Source organism: Ursus maritimus, unplaced genomic scaffold, assembly GCF_017311325.1.
Source record: "Ursus maritimus isolate PB19 unplaced genomic scaffold, ASM1731132v1 scaffold_4, whole genome shotgun sequence".
NCBI lineage: Eukaryota > Metazoa > Chordata > Mammalia > Carnivora > Ursidae > Ursus > Ursus maritimus.
This window is the reverse complement of record NW_024426552.1, coordinates 38,512,446-38,529,593: the sequence shown is the minus strand read 5'-3', so window position 1 is coordinate 38,529,593 and position 17,148 is coordinate 38,512,446. Positions and strand designations below refer to the sequence as shown.

The 17,148-nt window shown below is 35.9% G+C and overlaps 2 protein-coding genes across 2 annotated transcripts in view; both read right to left on the bottom strand.

Moving 5' to 3' along the window:
• Nucleotides 1-1,114: 1,114 nt before the first annotated feature.
• Nucleotides 1,115-10,184, bottom strand: CUNH3orf38 (chromosome unknown C3orf38 homolog). The gene is made up of 4 exons (XM_008704576.2): nucleotides 10,098-10,184; nucleotides 9,342-10,005; nucleotides 6,544-6,782; nucleotides 1,115-4,845 (listed from the first exon to the last, which is right to left on the bottom strand). Exons 1-4 carry the CDS (start codon nucleotides 10,182-10,184, stop codon nucleotides 4,165-4,167), a joined length of 1,671 nt encoding a protein of 556 aa, XP_008702798.2. The 3' UTR covers nucleotides 1,115-4,164.
• A 3,437-nt stretch (nucleotides 10,185-13,621) lies between these two features.
• ZNF654 (zinc finger protein 654) overlaps nucleotides 13,622-17,148 on the bottom strand; it is an 84,667-nt gene continuing 81,140 nt past the window's right edge. The window contains exon 9 of the mRNA XM_008704557.2: nucleotides 13,622-16,733. Within this exon, the coding sequence (XP_008702779.1) occupies nucleotides 16,726-16,733 (8 nt within the window). The 3' untranslated portion in view covers nucleotides 13,622-16,725. The remainder of the gene's footprint in view (nucleotides 16,734-17,148) is intronic.

Sequence of the window (17,148 nt, the reverse complement as noted above, 5' to 3'; positions counted from 1 at the left end):
TGAGATTTAGGGTATCTAAAAACTGAAGATGAAAACTGCTAACCAAAGAACCCTCACTAAATGACTATGAAGGGAAATACTGGGCAGTACTAGGAATAGAAATTAGGAGGTACCAAATTCTAGGCCAGTAATTCTATTAACATTTCATGACTAACACATTTCTGGAGTTTATGGTTTAATATCTGGGGGTACATTCTATCTCACAGTAAATAATACTCCATTTTAATATTAATGTTTTACTGAAGGACTACTGGAAAGGTTCAAACCAGAAAAAAAAAAAAAGGCTAAAAAGATTTAGTGTGGTCTAATACATTTCGAAAATATTTTCCTTCCAACTCTAAATAAAGTGGTCTGTCAAAATATCTTATATTCTGATTGATATGATCAGTGTGGCATAGCTAGGGCCACACAGCTATCTAAAATTTCATTTGTTCTTTTTTCCTGACCCATACAAAAAGATATAACCACATCCTAAAAAAAAAGGGCCTAAAGTAGTTCTCATCTTAAGACATCTAAACGAGGAAACTGAAACTTAACAGAGGAAATTTAGGTAGGTAAGTAACCTACTGATGTATTATTTTACCTTGTGCTTGATTCAGTGACTTAAATTGTAGATGCTCCATAAAAATATGCCAAATAAACTTGAAGAGAACCCAGATCCATAGTCTTACTTCCCAGCACTTGCAGTTGTGCTATCTGCATTCAAACTTGAGTATACACAATCGTTATAAACTGGGTGGGGGTGAGGGGAGGTGAGAGGGAATGGTGTGAGATCACATATACATGCCCTTCAGATGTATGGCATGTATATGATCCTATGTTAAAAATCCTTCATTGAAATTAGCAGTGTACAATCATTAATAAATAAACATCTTAGGATAAAGTTTTTGTAAAGATCAAGAGAATTTTTTTTTTTAAAGATTTTACTTATTTGTCTGAGAGAACAAGGGAGAGGGCAGGGTGTGTGTGTGTGTGTGTGTGTGTGTGTGTGCAGGGGGCGCGCGGATTCTGGGATCCTGGGATCCTGACCTGAGCAGAAGGCAGATGCTTAACCGACTGAGCCACCCACGCATGCTGAGAATTTTTTTTAATACTTTTTCTTTTCAGATTTTTCTCTCTAAATTTATCTTGCCAAAATAAAATGAATTCTGAATATTTTTGTTTCACTTTAACAGTATTTCAGTAGGTTTTGTCTTAGTATCTGATGTCTTTTGAAAAACAAAATCCACAAACAGTTACTATCATAAACTAACAGATTTCCTAGAGATTATCCTTTCATTCATAAGGAAGATTAAGTCCTCTAGTTTAGGGACTCAAGCAAGGGCACAAAATTTCCTAAAAATAATTTTAGTATCAAAGAGTAGTTTGGGGGAAATATAACTATTATGGCCAGATTTTAACATGAAGTATAAGAATCCTTATGAGTCACAGATGTGCTTTAGGGAAGTCCATAAACTCACTGAAATAATGCAAATACTGTAACACTATATGCAAACACATTTTTTTCATGGGGAAAAGAACATAGCTCTCATTTTTCAAAGGATCCATGATCACTCCCCACAGCCCAAATTAAGAACCAGTGAAGAAAAGGGCATCTAAATTTGTGAATGTAGATACTAATAAAAACATTAGAGGATGGTTTTTGTTCATGTTTATCATCTACTTAGCCATGGGTGCCATTTTGTCAAAACACAAAATTGCTGATTTTTTAAATTAAACCACTATTCTTTAAATCCTTTTCTGGTGCAATTACAATTTCTTACTGGCACTGGGTAACTAGCCTTCCTTTAGCTTAAGAATATTACCTGAGAACACAGGAATGAAGTTTTCCTATGTTGGCCGTTTGCAAGTTAATTTCATGAAACAGAGATGGCTTTTTTCCTATTATTTGGTATTTTAGCTAATAAGACTCATGAAATGTGTTTTTGGCATTCTAGATACTAATAAAACATCCCAATGTAACTCTTAAATTTTTTTTTTTTATTTTAACAAGAACAGATACTTCGTGTATGCCCTATTATTAGGCTATCACAGATCAGTCTACAGTAAATAAAGCCCAACTGCCCCTCTGGTTTGACCATTCAATCACTATGAATTATGTGTAGGGTTGTATTCTTTACTACTTGACTCCAACAACTTTCAAAATACCAGCTGAGGGTGAAATGAAGCAAAAGACATCTAAAGCTGGGGTCTCTGCCATTCTCTAACATATACAAAACAAAGGGATGGTAGCAAAAGCAGAGTTCAATCTGCAGGGTGCTTCTGGACATTCTCAAAGACCTGACCAAGCTTTAAACTTCGTGAATAAATTTCAATTCCTCCAGATCTTCTTTCTCTGAATAGAAAATCCTACCCCTCCCTATAATGGTTGCAGCCTTTCACTTTATCCCATTCTGACCCCTGGGCTTTTTAAATTTAGTAAAATTTTAAAGAAGGTTATATCTGTTAGCTTGGAGCCTAAAAGTTTCTGTGTATCCACATATGAAATTCAAACAGATGAAATGATAAAAAAAAAAAAAAGAAAGAAACAACCCATCACCGATAAGAACCAAAGAAAACCTAGATGCAGAAAAGTCTTTTATACAGTATGTAAACTTCTTTTGCTCATTTTTTCACCCCTTCAGTTAAACATTAGGTCCTACTGTGTTGCCCAACTGTGGGGATTCACAGAAAATAAAACATAGTTCCAATTCTCGAGAGAGCCTATCAGGAAGATTTCAAATTTCTAACATTGATTAAAAGAACATGCAAAGATTGCAGCCTGACTTGACTGAGCAAACTCGAATTCAAAAAGTCAATACTGAAGGTAGCTAGAAGCAACTTCTGCTCACCCTGAGCATCTGTAGTAATACTTCTACATTACTCATTATCAATACCACAAAGAAAACAGATGGGAATAGTTTTTAATTTTATCCTTTACTTAGGATATTTATTGAGTATATGTTATAATGATACTCTATACTGAAAGAAGAAAATGATAACCTGGCTTTAAATCTAAACAATATACTATTCTTATAGCAGACAGTAGGAATTTCCCTCCTTTATTAAGTTCTTATTTTAGGATGTATCAATTTGTACTCCTCATAAAAGGCATGGCATTAAAAAAACAAAAAAGGTGAATTTTTTCCTCCTGCTTTCAAAATTCTTGTTATTCTAAATGTTCACGAGAAGAGTTAAAGGTAAAAAATTAACATGTACAACATATCATCACAATTCCCAGCTGAATTTTTTCCATATGGCATTTTTGTAAATTAAAATTACTAACTAAATCCAAGATCAGCAAGTAGTTGCCAAGTGATGAAGAATTTAAACCCTAAAGCAACTATGTAATTAATCTGGCAACTTATCCTTGTAATTCAAACCTACTAGAACAATTCAGAGGTGAAAAATACTAATAACTTTAATTTATGATGTGGGAGTATATCTATATATATGTATATAGATATGCCCACCTTATAAATTTGCGTGTGTGTGTGTGGTGGGGTTTTTTTTGGTCACCAAGATCGATCAAGAGGAAAATAGTAATTCATTTAAGTTAGAACTGGGCACACCTTTTAAAAAATTTCAACAGTATGTTTCCTTTATATGGTATTATAATAAATGTTCTATAAAACTGTTAGCTGAAGCCTTAGATAAGAATAAGGTCTGTTTTGAGAATAGCACTTATCACTGCCCAAAAGAGTTCAGAAAATGTTACAAATTTTAAGATATTTAGCTTGGACGAACTTTGAAAATCCTCAAATTTTAAAAAGGCAAAGTAAATTTTTCTCCACCTGCTAAATTATTGGACTTTTTGCGTGAGACTGTCACTCAAGTTTTCTAAAGTGATAACTTTGAGTTTACATTAAACCTTTCCCACGTGAAAAGTACAGATATTAGCAGAATATTCACTAAGTAAAATGAAAATATTACCTGGTTTCTAAGGCACACCATTAGTTATACCATCTAAGGTGGGATTTATTTGATGAACTGCATTAGCTCTCAGAACATTTGCTGCAACTCAGGTAGAAAGAGGCAAGTATTCAATAATATGTTAGTCTATTGTCAAGAAAGATATTTCAACTAAAATATGTCAATCCTCGCACCTGAAATCACTTAGACATTACTGATGTGACATTTGGAAGAGTTTCTGTATAGAAGGTTTTTCAGACTGACATACAATGTTCAGTGCTTTAGAGGGTTGGGTAAACTCAGTTCTCTTTTGTTCAACAATGCCTCATCTCTACTGCATAAAGCTTGGTCTCCAGTTCCACTATCCAATGCCTGCCTTACATTAAGTTGTACTTCGTTGGTACCACATAAAGTAATTACATTATAAAAGGCCTCTAGATCACTAGGTTCAAATGTAATAGCTGGTTTTGTTAATGTTCCAGGGGCAAGAGACCCCTCTCCAATAATTCTCAGGTTGATAAATTTGATTTTCCACGTATTTTCCACAAAAGGGCAGCGTATGAGTCCAAAAATTTGTTCAAAAATGCCCAAACAAGTGTTCCCTCGGTGGACAGTCCCAGCAACTCCAACCATAACCAGACCATGGGGAGAAGAGGCACATTTCAGTCCATGGGAATCTAGGTTGGGACTGAGAAAAAGATACTCTTCTTTCACTAGTGACAGCAGACGAAGGCTCACAATTTCTGCTCCATAGTAGTCTATCACATTTTGTTCAGAGGTGTTGTAATAAAACCTAAGCTTGACATCGTGCCAGAAGTGCTGTGGCCCCCACTCATCTTGAGGTGGTCCCAGAAAAGGATTCTGAGAATTAAGAAGTTCAAAGAACCAGTGACAGAATTCTTCTCCTAATCGACGAAAATCAACTTTTTCAGCTTTTTTATCTTCTTTTTCCTGCTGATTAAGATAAATAAAATATAAAATATAACCAATATCAGTTCTCATATCTTTTTTCTATCTAGTCTGTTGAGAGCTAAGTTTTCATATACTGAGTACAGAAGAAGCTAAATGAACTACAAGTTAACTCACTGAACCCATCAAGCAAACTGTTTTTCCAAAAAGGGTAAAAATCATTTTAGAATTTCCCAGCTTAAACATCGGAAAATTCAGCAAAGAAATTAAGGTTTAACAAAGTCTCTTAAAATTATCAGCATGAACAGTCAACAGTGATTTATGTAAGTATTTCTCGATTGTGGCAGTGGTTTCACAATGTCTGTCAAAACCTTCATACTATATGCTTTAAATGGATACACTTTGTTGCATATAAACTATACTAAAATAAAGCTGGCAACAAATAAGCATTTTTTACTATCTTTAAACAGAGTTCTAATACGACTGAAATACATTACTTATGATTGGCATTAATTTTATACTGTTATTTTTCTTTTTTACAAAGGGAAATGTTATTACAAAAATATACCTGATAAGCTTCTATTTTATTCATCTATGTGAACAGATGTGACTATTCCAGAGTACAGAACCTCATTTTGATGGTAAGAAATCTTTTATTGACAGAGCACCCATGATTGAATGTGTTTGGCTCTGTGTTTGGCACTTATGGACTATTTCCTTCTATTTTCACAAGCTAATGACATAGATACTATCATTATTATGCCTGTGAAAGTAAACAGGGCTCAGTAAAGTCAAGTGACTTGCTCAAGTTCACACCTAGCATACGGCAGACCCTGTTTGAAACCACATCTGTGTGATTTCAGAGTCAACATTCTCTTTAGCACATTAAAAAAGTTCTTAGAAGAGCGTTTCCCAATGTGAAAGCAAATGCCTCTCACTGAAAAACCTCACTAATTCAAAGTATGTAGTTTAAAATATGCAAATTCATGGAAGGGGCTTCTGGAGTGGGTGGCAAATTTCTGTTTCCTAACCAGCGTGGTCATTACAAATGTTTTTGCCTTATGGACATTTATTAAGCTATATGTTTGATTTGGAAAGGGGGGTGTCTTTCTGTGCTTTACTTAAAAAATAAAAAAATAAAATTTGCAAATTACCTAAAGTTCATAAATCAACATTTAAATATTCACACAATATCTAAAATGTCCAGTGGCTACAAAGAAATAGGAACAGACAATGTCAGCTGGAGGAAATTATTACAAGAGGATTTTTTCTAGCTTAAAAAAAAAAATCTAATGTAAAAATTATTAAAGTTTCTCTCATGGAATTTTTACAATTTAACACCAATTTAATACCAAGAAAGTCTTCAAAATGAGACAGGGCTTACAACAGCATTCTTTTTAAGTGGACAAGAATATTACAGAGAACTAGAAGCTAAATTAACATTAAATTGATCCTGCAGTCTATCCACTCTCTTTACAAATCCAATAGTACTCGTTTGATAAAGTGATAAAAACAGTCTTTTCCTCACAAATCAATACAGCATTTTATTTACATTATTAAACGTCAAAGATATTTTCTTTCTTTTAGGTGCTTTACTGGTCTTCCCTTAGGATGCAAAGGATATGGAGTAAAGCTAAATTATAAAAGCCAAAATATTATTAGCCGTGTTTCCACAGATCTAGAATTATCTAAAGAGTTTAGACAGAACTATGATTTAGGGTGTTACTATAAGATCTATTTTACCTGTTGAAATAGTCTAACGTCCTCTGTCTTAACTGGCTCTGGTGTTTCCTTCAGTTTCAGATGTAACTGCTTTTTCCAGTAATCCTTTGCATGCTGAATAAGATTGTGCTTTTCAGTAGCTGGAGGTACAATAACCCCCTGTGTTGCCAAGTACTTAAATATGACTTCTCGGTGGACTTTCTTACGCCTCAAAAGTTCTTCTACACTTTGACTGTACATTAATATTGCACGAATAGCATCTAGAAGGAAATTATAAAGATTAGTAGAAAATCATAAGTCACTTGTAAATCTGTCCAGGGTCAGCAGAAACCCTATCAAATAACATTTATAAATTCTTGTCATGGCATTACTCCTTTTGCATGAGATGGTAATTTTTAAAAACCAGGAAGTGGGTTGTCAGATTTTGGGTTTAAAAAAATTTTTCTTTATGTTTTAAACTTCCCTACCTAAACTTACTTACCTCTTTCTTTCACTTCTCATAAGACAGTAAAAGTTTTGCATTTTCTTTTAAAGAATGACACGTTTTAAGAAAAAAATTTGAGCCAGAGAAAAAATTTTTTTTCTAAGAAGGACAATGGACCTAAATTCATTTATAATCCCTAACAAAGGTAAAATTACAGTATTTTAGATGTGCAAGGACTTTTAAACTCCTTACTTTATAGACAATGAAATATAAGGATGTATGAGGTATCAACAATTATGCTTCTAAGAAGTGGCAGAACTAAGAATTGTACTTTTTTAGTTTAAAAAATGTTATATTAAACAACATATCAAAGATTATTTTTTTAACATGAAGAATACAGAATAGTAAAGAAATGAACTCCTGTGTACACACCACATAGCTTAAGACATAAGATATTACTAGTATCTTTGAGGTCCTCATTTTAACCCTCCCTACTTAATACTATTCCCTCCCTACTCACCCACCTTAGAGGTAGCTGCTATCCTAAACGTTGTTTATCATTCCCTTGCTTTTGTTTATAGTTGTACAGTGTAACAATGAACTCCTAAACAATACAGTTTGTTTTTTTTAAACACTCTATAAATCCAATCCATATACATATATATAGTGTCTTTCATACTCAGCTTTTCACTTAATGTTTCTGACATTGATCTGTGGATATATGTAGCTCTAGATAATTTTTTCACTGTTAATTCATTTAACTGTACCACAGTAAATTAAATGACTACATCACAAAGTATCTATCCTTCTGTTTAGATTTTTACTGGGTGTGTCCAATTATAAACACCATCACTTTGAACATTTTCATAAATGTCTCCCAGTGCACAGAAGGGCAAGCAGCATGAGGATCACATGGGAGCTTGTTAGAAATGCTGAATTTCTGGGCTCACACCAAAACTACTGAATCAGAATCTACGTTTCCAGAAGATCCCTGAGGGACTGATTCACAGGCACATTCAAGTTTGAAAAGCGCAGGTCCAGAATATGAGCCCAGAAGTAAGCAAATAATTCCATTTAGGAGATGATGTCAAACTTGTTTTCCAAAGTTCTAATCTACACTCCTTCAATAATTGTCAAATTATTGACATTACAGAGCTGCTTTGCATGATCACCACGTTTAGTTTTTTGCCCACCTGGTAGATAGGAAAACCACTGTGTGTTTTGGTTTCCATTTCATTGCTTTTTAAAGAGATTATCTTTTCATAATAAATAAACAAAGAGGTTATCTTTTCATATGCTTATTACTTATTTTCTTTCTCTCTGAGAAGTATCTCTCCAAATCATTTAACATTTCTGTGTAGGGAAGTTTCTTTTTATTTGCTTTTAGACCCACCAGCAATTAAATCCAACATTTTTATCTATTACAATTTTAAACTTACACTCACAAGGACTGTTAGGTGGTGATTAGCATGTGAAATATATAAATGCTTAAGAACTATATTCAGTCTAAAACTATTTAAATTCTAAATTCTTAGGAATTTTTTCTTTAATGTTTGAAGAAACATTAAAGTTTGAAGTTTCAAATGAACGATTTTCTTAAGTGGCAAAAATGTAAATCCAATTTAAAAGCTGAGAAATAACAGATTATGCGTTTGTAGTTATTTAAGTCATGATAACACAGGAATCTGGAGTTTTCACATTTTAAAGTAAAATTCGGCAAATTTAAAGTAAGACTGTCCAGATGATATGCCAAGTGAAATAAACACATAGGCTTCTTGATTACATTTTTATACGGAGCAGCTACAATCAGGCTGAATATTAATAACCCTTTAAATCTACTCTACCGAAATGTTTATTTGGCTCTGAAAGTAATGTATTCCTACTACACAAAAATCATCTCAGAAAAAAATTAGATCCGAAAAGAGACATGGATTCAAACTACCTACTTTCTTATTAGTAGGTAGTTGTTTTACCTACAAGGCTGAAAAGTGTTTATGATACCCTCTCCGAAGCCAGAAGAAAAAAACCCGAGCAGCAGCTGGCTCCTCAGCTCAGCCGAAACTGAAAATGAGAAACACCCCGGCTCCCCGGAAATTCTGTAAAGACTATTCACGTACTCTAAATTCTCGAAAAACTAAGCATTTGCCCATACATCCAGCTTTCCAGTGCCACTACCTCCCCCGGGGATCTGGCGCTTCAGGGCTGCCTGAGGGTGCGCGGTGGCTCCCAGGGTGCGGAGCGGCGGCGGCCGGGGCTCTCCAGAGTTCCCAGTACCGTCGGGCCCCGTTGCGGGGCGAGGTCTCGCACTTCCTCTGCTCCTACGTTCTGGCAACCTGGGGCCCGAGTGAGGCTTTGCGAGGGGCGTCCGCTCTTGGGGAGAAAAGTCAACACTTACCTTGGCGGTCCTCAGGCTGCACCAGGCGGTTGGTGATGGTGTCGCACAGGGCCATGATATCATCGTTGTCTAGTAGGCCGAGCAGGTTACGACAGCCCTCCATCTCTGGATAGCTGAGCCCCGACATCTCGACCCCCAAAAGGGGGGGGAGAGGACGACAGTAACGTCGTCCCTTCAGGCCCACCAGGCCGCCGCCTTGGCAACATACACCGGAAGTGCCTTGTCTGTTGTTCGCCGCCAAAGGGCCTCGGGTATTCCAAACCCCTGGGCGGAAGTGATTGCCAACAAGGTCAATCAGGAAATACGGTGCCCCGACTTGTCGTTCCGGGCTGGACAGGACGGAGGGGAATCCGACGGATCTCACTTTAGGGACGTAACCGCGTTTGCACCGAGAACAGCGATCTTCATAAAGGACCTGGTTCCGGAAAGCGAAGCCCTGAAGTCTCAGGAGTCCAGCCTCCAAAAATGCGCCTGGGAGGGCTGCGCAGGTGCAGGTGCGTGGAAAGCGGGTGGCGGTCCCTGCGCACAGCAAGCTCCCGTGATGCCGCGGGGCCGGCCAATGGAGGCGTCTTCTCCCCGCCCGTGGGCCTGACCCCCGGGAGCGCTTGAACGTCGTCTGCGGCCAGTTCTGAGTTGGGTGCACCTGTAGTTTGATATTCTTAAATTACGTAGTACAGTGTTAAAATAATTCTGATTTAATCAGCATTAGACTATGAAAAGTTAAAAAAAAAAAAAGTCACCTATCCTATGCCATACCTTCTTGCTTTCGTCTCTAACAATTTGGGATCGGCTGTTAAGCTTGCATCCCGGTCCTCGCCGGCTTGGTTTTAGACGATGCTGCATCGCGAGCAATTTAGGGTTGGGGACTCTGGAAGCCAGATCACCAGGGCTTTACTCCCCCAGTCGCTAACTGTGACCGTGGACATGCTTTTTAGCGTTTTTGTCCCTCAGTTTCCTATCTCGAAATGGACCTAGTAAAGTTAAGTACCTCATAGGGTTGCGGGGGCGGGGTGAAGGACAGTGCCTGGCACCCAGAAAGAAGTCAGTGCATGTTAGCTGCTACTGTTCGTGTGGCAGCAACTCGTATTCACCAATGGGAATGTCATGCTCTGCTCGACCGAGTACGATGAGGAATCAGACTTAAACACATTGTCACTTGCCTTTTAGCCTCTTCCACATTTTAGGCATATTTTAGATTTGTTAACATTTAATTAGGGTATTGCCATTTTGTAGCTGAAATATACATGTCTGCAGATGCAGGTGAGCAAATTTAACGTTTTAAAAATTATCACAGCTAAATACCAGTTATAAAATAAACTGTAAATGTAGCGTAGGCATTCAAAGCATGGTTATACTACTTTGCCAGTGGATGTTATTTGGGGTATCATTTATTCAACAGATAAATATCCTTCATTTTTCATTAAGTATTCATGAGTGCCTCCTATGCTAGGTATTGAAGATTCAGAGAAATGACACAGACCCTCCTTCAAGGATGTTTTGAGAGTGCTGCAAGTAAAGAGCTGGCAAGTGCTCACCATGCTGGTGTGGGACTATATAGAAGGCATACCCAACCTTTTCTTTCATTCATTCCTTCATTTACAAAGAGGGGGGGGAGTATTTATTGAGCACCTATTTGCCAGACATTGTTGTGTTGGGAACAAATACAATTTCTTTGGAGTTTTCAGTCTAGTGAGATGAAATAGACAAATATATGAGAAACTATATACTGTGCCAGGAAATGCTATGGAGAAAAATAAAAGGAGAGGGATGGAGTGGATGTTGCTATTTTATACAGACTGTCAAGAAAGACTTCTCTAAGTAATATTGAAAGAAAGACCTGAGGAGAGTGAGCGAAGCACAGAAGAGTGTTGTAGCAAGAAATAACAGTGGAGGTTCCAAGGAAGAAGCAGAGTGCTTGGCATGTAGGAAGGAGGCCAGAGCAGCCTGTTCAAGGAGGAGGCAGTGAGGTTAGAGCTGCAGTCAGGATTGATCTAGAGCAGGGTTTCTCAGTCGAGGCACTATTAACATTTTGGGCAGGGTTTGTTTGGGGGCTTGTTTGGGGGCTGCTCTATGCATTGTAGGATGTTTAACAGCATCCCTTGCCTCTACCCCCTAGATGCCAGTAGCACCTCCTCCAAGTTGTGGCTACCAAAAATATCTCCCAATTTGCCAAATGTCCCTGGGGGACAAAATCACCCCCAATTTAGAACCACTGATACAGAACCACCTGTCCAAAAGTACTTTGAGATCATGAAAATGTTCCGTATCTGTGTTGTTCAGTACAGTAACCATCAGCCACATGTAGCTGTTGAGCAGCTGTAATGTGGCTAGTACGACCAAGGAACCAAATTTTAAGTTTTATTTGAATTTTAGTTAAATTTTAATAGCCATATGTGGCCAGTGGCTACCGTATTGGATATTGCAGATCTAGAGCCCTGAAGGCCATCGTGACGACTTTGTCTCTTTTACCTGTCTTCATTTGTTATTTTCTCAGTCTCTTACTCCAGACTAGTCACAGTGCTATTTGACTGGGCCCCATGCTGTTTGTTCCTTAAACTTGCCTCTTGCTTTTATTTATTTACTTGAGAGACAGAGCAAGCAAGAGCGAGAGCAGGAGTGGCAGGGAAGGGCAGAGGGAGAGGGAGAAGCAGACTCCTCTGAGCAGGGAGCCTAAGAACACGGGGCTCTGTCCCAGGACCTTAGGATCATGACCTGAGGCAGACACAGACGCTTAACTGACTGAGCCACCCAGGCACCCCCCAAAATTTAGCATTTCTAAGTTCTTACGTGATGTCAATTTTGCTGCTCCAGGGACCACACTGTAAGAATCACTGCTAATAGAAGAAAATGAAACATCAGTCACCTACTCCTACCAGATTTCATCCTTTGTCTCTGAAATCACTAATCGCCCGGCAAGTCTGAATCTCTGTTTGGATATATTAGAGCCACTCATGCTCTGTATTTGCAGGGAAACCTGCATGGCAGAATGAAAACTGCATGGCATTATGGTTTTAGGAGGACACATCTGATTTTTCAATCCCACCTCTCCTGTGTGACTTCAGTCAAGTTATTTAATGTTTTTGAGCCTTGGTTTCTAAAACGCAGTGTTCATATCTGTCTTTGAGTTGTTTTAACAATTAGGGGTCACATATATAAATTAGCTATACATAGTAATTTAGTAAAACAAGAGACATTTCTTCTCCAGTGTGTAGCACTCATAAATAAGGCATGAACCTCTCTCCCACTTTTAGTTTTAACTCCATGTAATATTGGATTGCTGCTCCATTTCACATCTTCATATATAGCCAAAACTTCTGACCCTTTTATTAGTTGATTCTTGAAACCAGTATGGAATTCATATTAAGCTCTGAAAAGCAACCTCATTTGTTTATCTTGGAAGCATACTTAGTAATATTTTATTGATTTCCAGAATTCCTCAAGTCTCAGAAAAGAAAAATGAAAAGTCTAGATAACTCTAATACCTTTATCTAAATACCTCAATACATTTAATAGTTTAAAATCATCTGACCAAAAGTATAGACTGAGAATTCCAGATCTCAGCTCTAGAATGCTTCAGTTAACTTTCTCAGTATTTTTCAAAGCATGTTTGCAGTATGTGCAAATCACTGCACATAGCACCGTCCTTTCATTTGCATTGCTATCATCGCATCAAACAGGGTCTTTTTCTACTTCAGCCCTCTTTTTTTTCTAGTTGCAAATTATAGCAAAAGGTGTAGGGGGTTTTCCTTTGTCAACCAAAAAAGTAGGAGCCCTCATGCCCAAGGACCTCACTTTTAGCTACAGATTAATTGGTTTACATGTTTTCCCACTGAAATGCTTTATAGGAAGTCATCTTCATCAATATTTACACCTTATTTCAAAATGACTTCCCAGTGTTTGTTTTTATTTTGAGTTCCACCAGATGCTCTTCATCTTTGAAAATTTACCAACAGAGATAAATCCATCCACTGTCTTTCATTTAGAGACTTCTGGTATTTGTGTACCTACTAAGTTTGCAGAGGGTACCCAAAATAACTTTAATACCAGTATTCTGTCAAGTTGTAATTCCTGTAATGTGGACGTTAGTTAAAATAATGTCTAAATGTTTTATGTAAACTAGATTTTTCTATTTTAAAATGTTTTAAAAAATTAATAATCTGAATATGGTAATATTAACTGAAATAATTCATTCTCTTAAGAGACATAATAGAAATTATTAACTACATACCTTAAGCCTAATTCCTTTTGAAGCAGTGTGCTACATAAAACTGAACACTTCATTACCAACAAGGACAATGTTTTATTGAACAAGTCTATGTACAGTACAAAAAATTTCTTGAAATGAGACGCTATTGTTGAATTATTGCAGTTCAATGGCTCAGTTTTAATTTGTACTCTTATAAAATGCAAAGTAAAATAATTTAATGTTCAACAAGGAAGCACAAATTTCCTTTCTTGCTGAATCTGTAATATCTTTCACATATTAACAATTCCAAAATGCATATGCAGCATTTAGGCATTCTGAAAAGGTGTTTTACAGTACCAAATAAATTAAAAGATAAACACTATCATCCCTTTTAGGTTTTTCATCCATACAACAGTTTAAACCAAACATGAAAGGAGTACGGCTGAACCTTCAAGTGTGATTTGAAAAGAATCACAAGTTCAATGTTATAAGTTATCTACTCATTATATAATCGGTGGTTTAAAAAAATGAATATGGCTAAAGCCCAAAGTACCAGTGTCCTTGTCCACGGAGATCCCTCTTTTCTGTAATATCTGAGCAGCAAAAATTCAGATTTGCTATTTTCTTGACCTTACTGAAACAGCAGAAAGTTTATAGTTAATATTTTGACGAAATTTTTATTAAAAAAAATGAAAGTTGGTCCATGTAAGATAAGCACATCCTCAAAATAGAAGGAATAGAAAGTAAAAGAGAAGAATCTGAGGAATAAGAAAGCTTCCTTTTCTTCTGACTCCCAAATTAGAACTGTTGGAAGTTTATGCACCCCACAAAAGCAAAGTGATGTCAGCTTATGTTTTATAAGACATAAATAATGAAATGTACACATACTTTCAATAGCAATTATTTGAGAAGTATATAGAGGTTTAGAACAGCATGGCCAAATAAATTTTTATAAAACATACCTTGATTTAATTATATATAAACCGATTTGATCTAAGTGTTTCAGAAACAGTTTTCCCCTAGCAACACAAAAGTAGAAATAAAACCTCAAATTAAAGACAAAATTAACAAGTGGATTATGTTTAAAACATCTTGGTATGAACTGCAGAATGAATGAAAATAATTTGCAGACATGGATTTGTCAAGAGATACAACTTATAAAAATAAAAAGTTAAAAAATGTGATAAAATGTTAAGCTGTAATTTTAAACTTCTGGAAAATGTACAAAGCAGAAATTATATTTCAAAAAAACTTCATTGTCCAAATGAACTAGTTTCCAAACACTCTTCATTACATGATGTATTTTATACTGAACTGAAAAGAACTCAAGTATTATATTTTCAGTATCAGGACGTACAGAAAATGGTTTTTTTGTTTGTTTTTTGAGTTGACCCTAATGGATTTAAAAAGCTGACTGAGTTGTGTTTACTTATGTTATTTAAATGTAAATTCCACAGCCTAATGTAGGCTACACAAACAAAACAAAAACCTTAATCTGATGGAAATGGACTCGTGACTATCAATTGCATAGTAGTGAATGAATAAATAAACTAATAAAATTGGGCAATTTTTTTTTTTGGAGATCTTTCATGACTTAGAAATCCTGATTTAATAAGGTCTGGATGCTACCTTGGAAGAAATGTTCCCTTCCGTAGTGACTGCATTCAAGAAGCTTAATATCCAAAATTTTGTAATCGTAGAATCCAGTAGGATTATCTGCTTTGAACAAAAATGTATCAGTTGGAATAACTGGAATATTTGGTTGACAATGGTACATTAGTAGCTCCATTTTTTAAGAATTTGCCTTTGCATTTTTGTTCATTTTATCCCTGCTATAGATTAACACACTAACAGGTAAAAGAAGGTCTTTAAGCTTCCTCTTTTAGAGAATGTACAAGTGGAACATATCTGAGAGGGTATTTTAAAAAACATTTTGGGTTTTAACAATTCATTTGCCTAGTAAGTTAAAATCTTCCTTAGGAAAATTACTGGTCATCAAGGAAAATAAAAGCATCAATATATCTTAACTGTGTTCCTGCTGTGCAAATTTTTGTGTAAATATTTCCTTTTATATATAAAAATTACTATTCAGACCAAATTCATCACTAATAAATAAGAAAGCGTGAGTAGTATGGCTTATTTTAGAATTAACTCTCCTAACTGAATAAAACCAATGAATTCTTGACCTGATTTTAGCTGACATATTTTTTTACAGCCAGTTATTTTTATAGGACTGTACTTAGATAACTCACATTAATGTCTAAAAGGACCTTACTATGAATCATCAAGCAATGTCCTAACACTACTCTATATACAAATAGAAATATCCCAGTGTGCTTATACCATTATTCACATTGAGTTATTTGCAATTCAGTGTTTTCCTTCAATTAGATAGCCTTTATGGTCTTAGATTCCTCCCATCTCTCCCCAAAGTTACTGATGGTACTACTTCTATTTGACACTGCTGCCTTTAAATACCATTGGTATTACAAAAATGGAAAGTGGAAGGTTCTATTAAGAGCTTATTAGCAAAGTGTTGTTTTGTTTCCTTTTGTTTTTTAATTTTCAGTGCTGGCATAACATTCATTGAACTCTGTCCTGTCTAATCAATCATCTTGGAAACAAGTTACAATCTTTTATGGATAGCATGGTGATAAATCAAGTTTTATTTTCATGTATCAGTTTCTAAATTATAATAAACCAAATACCAATAGTTCTTTAAACCATGTTTGAAGAGAAGGGAGGACATAATCTGATTATGCATGACAAGAAAACAAATCTCATTTGTAGAATACTTTAAGTTGTTTATTGTAAACCAACCCCCCCCTTTTTTATAATGGATTAACTTTTCCCTTTCTGTAAGGCCATAGCTGGTTTTTCTTTCTGACTAGTTGCCTGAACATGTTTCTCACATAGGTGAAACTGAACATGCTGCATTCATAGTCATCAGCTTTTTAAAAAATGTGGTTTTCTGGATAACTGGTACTTTGGGAGTTCTGTAATAACCCTTTTGGAGTCTAAACCAGCACATCTCCTCTCTGAGTTCATTCTAGAAAATGTGCTTTGTCTTTATCTTTAGTAATCCAAGACCGCTTGAAAATTAAGGCCATCAGGAAAATAGCAAACTGATGATGCAATTTCTTGCAGTGCTTTTTTCACACTACTGCTTGATCGACAGATCTTTCTGAAACATTTTTATCAGGCACCTGTAAAACAGAACATGTCTGTTAATTCAAATTTTATAGTTCAACTGGAATTCTAAGTCAGATTCCTGTTTATACTCTTACTCATTCAAAAAATATTGATATTAGTAGAAAGGCAAGATCTTTTGCTCAATTTTGTCTTTCAATTATTTTCTGGTTCTTTTTCACTTCTGTTTCTGTAAAAGCAGCTCAACTTCACTTGGTTTGTATTCTGGGATGCAAATGAAAAACATGTCCATCACAATTACTTTGTTTTTAAACCTTTTATTACATGAAATTTGGGATGAAGAAATGCCTCAGACACAGTGAATGAGTATGATCAAAGAGTATGAAAAACCGTGTCCAAGTTCTGACTTCCACAAGTTCATAGGCTATACCTATGCAAATTACTTAACTTGTGAAATATCAGTTTGATCTA

Bases quoted from the DNA above. Each gene is read 5' to 3' on its own strand.
- CUNH3orf38 (XM_008704576.2), bottom strand. From the start codon at position 10,184: ATGCAGCATCGTCTAAAACCAAGCCGGCGAGGACCGGGATGCAAGCTT. The intron at 6,783-9,341 runs GTAAGTGTTGAC...ATTTCCTTCTAG, and splicing joins GCAGCCTGAGGACCGCCAAG to ATGCTATTCGTGCAATATTA. The intron at 4,846-6,543 runs GTAAAATAGATC...TATCTTAATCAG, and splicing joins ACGTTAGACTATTTCAACAG to CAGGAAAAAGAAGATAAAAA.